Below are 5484 nucleotides of genomic sequence, written 5' to 3'. Positions count from 1 at the left end.
GAATTAAAAGAAATGCTAGATGATTATTGTTATTTGAATATCATTCTAACTGAGATGTCAAGTTGAATAGTGAGGTCTAATATGCAAATTTTATATAAAAAAAGAATTAGAAGAAACAGTGAAATCTACCTGATGCAATAACTTTATTGGTTACTGAAATCCAGTGAGAGTACTATTTCCTAGAGATTTTTCAGATGCTAAATTTCTTAAATTTTTAGTATTAAACTTGATTTCCTAAGCAAAAGGTATTATACTTGAATGGAAACTCGCGTAAGTTACCTAAAAAGTTCTTGGATTTTTCACAATTTGTCTCACCATTAAGCTAAGAAATCAAAGGGTTAGCTTAGAGTACTTGAAGATTTTTCCTTAAACAGGCATGGAAATCACAAAGTAAACAAACACCTTTTTTCTGCATTCAAGACTTTTTTCATGCATACAATCAAAACTGAATATAATTACCATGTTCAAGGAATTCACTGAGATTAGCATGCTCAAGTGAAAACTTTGAAAATATTTTTTGTTAGAAAGCAACAGCTAGCATAAAGTACACAACCTACAACTCACACACACTTTCTCCCAAGGCATCATCCACCAGTATATAAAGGGTATCACCAATGACATTTTCCTCATCCTCATAGCTTTGCCATAACAACCTTGAACTTTCATTACCATTATTTGTCTTTGATTATTATTATTATTATCATTCATTGATATTATTATCACAATGGCCTCAAGCTCAGTTTGGACAACAAAGCAGAACAAGAAGTTTGAGAATGCTTTGGCCATCTATGACAAGGACACCCCAGATCGGTGGCAGAACTTGGCCAGGGCAGTGGGAGGAAAAACAGTGGAAGAAGTGAAAAGGCACTATGAGATGCTTGTTGATGATTTGAAGCAGATTGAGGAAGGCCATGTACCCTTGCCCAATTACAGAAAAGTTGCTGCAACAGAAGGAGGCAGCATCAGAGGTTACAGCTACATGAACGAAGAACAAAGGTTAAAATCAATCCTTATTGAACCTCCTGCATATAACTTTTGCTTCAGCAGTGCTGGAGAATATGAGTCATGCACATTCAGACTTTTTCTGCTTTACCAGTGATGTTTGGTTACTGTGTTTCACACCTCATGACTTATTTTATTCATGTTCTCATTGTTTGAGTCTTACATTTTTTAGGAGTAGAAATCAGTGATAGATTTATAAATATATTATGAATGATCCAATAACAGTCCGATAACATGTGACCTAATAAGGTCAACAAACTCTAATTTGGATAAGTTCGAAAATGACTTTGATACCATGTTAAGAAGTGAATTTTAAACTTAATTCAACCTCATTAAACCAACTTATTAGGTAAGGTTTGCACCCACTTTATATACTATGAAATGCTCTAATCTCTAGTCAATGTGAATCTCTGACATAAACTACTTAAACTTCACTTTTAAGTCATATGAGCTTGACTTTTGTACAGAACATTTTCCAATATAGAAAAATTTTCCTTGTGAATTAATGTGGGTACCCTCTGATTGTGTATTTTCATTGTCATGCAGGATGAAAGTCCTAAGTCTGAGGTGAAGTATAAGAAAGTGGTATATTAGCTCATTACCAACCAATCATGCTAAGTGAAGATTAAAATGCATACACTGATGCACCTATCTTGGTTCTATGATAACAAAATCAAGTGAAACTTTTTAGGCTTTTTTTCTATAAATGTCATGTATCTGCCCCTTTAAATGTAAAAGCAACCCAGTTATCTTAAAGACATTTCAACCTTCTGAAGGTAAAGCATATATATATATATTCATGGACCAGTAGTTTGTGTAAAGTTGTTTTTAATTTCTGTTTTGGGTGAATATAAATGATGGAAACGACCTTCAAAACTAAAAGGATCAGTGAGAGAGGAAAAAGTGCTTAAAGATGAATTTAAGAAAGAAGAAAGTGCTTATTAAAAAATGGTAGTACATGCCAGTTTCTAACTCTATCCACCGATCATAACTTGGATTCATCATTAGTGTCAGGAAGGTTTGGAACCATATGAAAAGGTTGTCGAAGTCAAAAGTCTGCTACTTTCAAAATGCTGATGCAAGAACAGTTCAGCTTACATTTCTACAGTATTATTACTCTCACAACTGTTTATATATATATATATATATATATATATATATATATATATATATATATATATATATATATATATATAAAGGCTAAACCCTAAAGCTCTGAGGTTAGATATTACGAAACTTGACATCTCGACTAGGTACTTGACATCTCAGCTAAGTAACAACAGTTATCTGCTACCACATAAAAAAAAAATATTATTCATCCTATTGAAGAAATTCAAAAGATGAGTTACTAATTTATGACTTGAATATGATTTTATCTTGCTTTGTATTGTAATTGCTGTTAGAATTAATGTTCCTTGGGTGTTACGTAATAGGTGAAACACACTTGTCTTAATTACCGTGGAAAAATCAGGTTTAGAGTTTATCACATTTTTCGTGAAATGAATGTTTGTGCTGATAAGCTTGATAACTTAGGATTTATTCATAGAAAATAATTTCATTGGTATAATAAACTTCTATATAATCTTTTCTTATAGTTATTTATAAATAGGTATAGGCTTCATATTTATCGGTTTTGTGAATATATGAGTTTTGGTTTGTTCATGATTTTACGAATCCTACAATAAAAGTAATGTTCAAAAAATTTAATTTTTTAAGATAAATAATTAAGCTTTTTTACCCTGTAACATTCAAAATTTAAATAACCAAGAAAAGCGAATCTCTTTTGCTTATATATATATATATATAATCCAATAATATAGTTTACAAAAAAAATTACAAACAAAAATATTTAAAAATAAAATGATCTTCAAAATCAAATTTAAGTGGGAGAATCAATAATACTTGAGAGAGATATTAATCTTATAATGTTTGTGATAAGTCGATTTTCTTTTATCAAATTGTAAAACTACTGTAATTTTAAAATAGTTATTTTATCTCTAAAGTTATAATATTTGTGCTACATACCTTAAATCAAATTGTAAAATTATTATAGTTTAAAATTATTTATTTTATTTTTAAAATAAACAATTGAACTATTTTTAGTTATTTAATTTTGAAATATATTTATCAAAATATTTTATAGATCGCACAAAATATTATTTTAATTAACAATAAAAACTAAGGCTGCACCATTTTTTTAACAATTATGTTTGTTAACAACTTTTATTGTTTTAATAAGTAATTTTAAAGTTAAGTCAAAGACTCAACATCATATATTTGTTTTTATGAGTAATTTACTGAACATTAATTCATAATAATTATATAACTGTGAAAACTTATATATAAGATGAATAAGAATATGAATATAAAAATATAGAAAATAATAAGTAAGTATAAAATGTTTTGTTACTTGAGGTGTCAGCCTAAATGAGATGTCAAGTTGAACAGTAATATTTAACATGAAAATTTTTATATAAAAAAAATATAAAATGTTTAAAAATAACACAAAGATATAGGAACTTAGATGATAACTAATGATAATTAATAACTTTTAAAATTGTTATATTTATAAAAAAAATTATTAAAAGAAGTCTATAACTGAACATTTGAAATTAAAAATTGTAACTAAAAAATTATCAAATAAATCCTAAAATTATCTTAATAATAATAAGAAGTTTATTATATTTTTATTTATATTGTTGGAGATCTCATCCGCTATCGGACCGCTATCGGACCACCCATAATATATAGTCCCACTCTCGAAGCTCTGATACCATATTACGAAGTGGACTTTAAGCCTAACTCAACCCCATAAAACCGGCTCATAAGGTTGAGGTCTGCATCCATTTATATATTATGAGATGTCCTTATCTCTAGTCGACGTGAGATCTCCAACATATATATAAACATGTCATTCTCTATTTGAAAACAACATATTTGAAATTAAAAATCATTTAATTATAAAACTAATCCAACAAACGTAAAATCATCATAATAATATTCAGATTTTAAAAACACATGTTTCCTTTTGGTAAAGGGAAAAAAAATTCTCACATTGTTATCTTACTTTTTTGTATGTGAGCATTTATTGAAACATCGAATGAAAGTTAAGGGAATATCAAAGCATTGTGGTCCCATATTGGTTAAAGACTTCGCAGGGATTTTCTTCACCACAACACCAACATCAAATAATTCTCTTTAGGCAAATGCTCCCAGCACCAAACACTTTTGAACCTACACCCAACATAATTTCAAAATTCCGAAAATACTCTTTATTCTGAAAATGAAAATCCGGAATTGAAAATAATACATTCTGAAAAAATAAATCTAGAAGAGATTTTTGTGTTTCAGATATAAAAATTTAGAAAAAAAAAATCAAAATCCCATTCCGAATAAAAAAATCTAGAATTGAAAAAGAATACATTCCAGAAAAATTTATCTGGAAGAGATTATTGTGTTCCAAAAAAAGATCAGAATGTAATTTTATATGTATCTATTTTTTTAAGGGTATTTTTAGTTTTTCCCCTGTGATTGGGTGCAGTGATATGGTGCGGGAAGCAATTGCCTTCTCTTTATTTCAATCCTCATCAACCCAAAAAATTACTTTGAACATTCATGTTTCTGTTCTTAAAGTTTTCATTGACATTTTTAAGAAACTTGGTAAAATTACTTTTTTTTTTATCAAAGTGGATAATTTTAAAGATTTTTTTATTCAAAATATAATATATTTTTTTAAATTATCGAGATAGATAACTTGTGTAATACGTGTGCTGATAAATATTAGTTATGACTAATTTAGAATTTATTCATAGATAATCATTTTATTGGTATAGTAGGCTTCAATCTAATATGTTCTTAAATTTTTTTATGAATAAGTATAATCTATCTATGTATCGTTTTTATTAACATATAAACTTTGGTTTAATCTCCTATATTTTTGTATTTTTTTTGTTTTAATAATATTTTTTTTCATGTAATAACAGATGATTGTTGTTACTTAAAGTGTCATTAATTAACTGAGATAATAATACATAAATGAAAGCTTTTATATATATATATATATATAAAATTGTTTTAGTATAATGAAATAAAATTCATCTTGACATGATATATTTTTCTGATACCAAAATTGTACCACCATATCACAACTTATTTAAAATTTTAAAACAAAGTGTTATATATCTCAACTTATTTAGAACAAAGTGTTGTATATATTGATTTATACTTATTTAGAACAAAGTGTTATATATATATGGACAATTTAAAAAAAATTACCCTAAAAATTTACAGAATTGATCAATTTTTGCAAAATATCCGTAAAATAACACTGATAACGAATTCCACTTCTATTAACACTTCATTCTATCAATACATATATAATTTAGTTATTAATATTATTAAATCGAATCAAATAAACAATTATTATAAATTTAAAATATGATTCTCACATTAAATATTTATTTAAATTAGTACAAAAGCACT

The 5484-nt window shown here is 27.0% G+C and overlaps 1 protein-coding gene across 1 annotated transcript; it reads left to right on the top strand.

The window, feature by feature from the left end:
• The first annotated feature begins 625 nt into the window (after positions 1 to 625).
• LOC137815402 (protein RADIALIS-like 4) lies at positions 626 to 1810 on the top strand. The gene is made up of 2 exons (XM_068618543.1): positions 626 to 996; positions 1549 to 1810. The coding sequence occupies exons 1-2, from the start codon at positions 725 to 727 to the stop codon at positions 1571 to 1573; spliced, it is 297 nt and encodes a 98-aa protein (XP_068474644.1). The 5' UTR covers positions 626 to 724; the 3' UTR covers positions 1574 to 1810.
• Positions 1811 to 5484: the final 3674 nt, after the last annotated feature.

This window comes from Phaseolus vulgaris, chromosome 1, assembly GCF_000499845.2.
Source record: "Phaseolus vulgaris cultivar G19833 chromosome 1, P. vulgaris v2.0, whole genome shotgun sequence".
NCBI classification, from domain to species: domain Eukaryota; kingdom Viridiplantae; phylum Streptophyta; class Magnoliopsida; order Fabales; family Fabaceae; genus Phaseolus; species Phaseolus vulgaris.
Note: the sequence above shows the minus strand (reverse complement) of the source record. Positions and strands in the feature narration are given on the sequence as shown.

Bases quoted from the DNA above. Each gene is read 5' to 3' on its own strand.
- LOC137815402 (XM_068618543.1), top strand. From the start codon at position 725: ATGGCCTCAAGCTCAGTTTGGACAACAAAGCAGAACAAGAAGTTTGAG. The intron at 997-1,548 runs GTTAAAATCAAT...ATTGTCATGCAG, and splicing joins TACATGAACGAAGAACAAAG to GATGAAAGTCCTAAGTCTGA.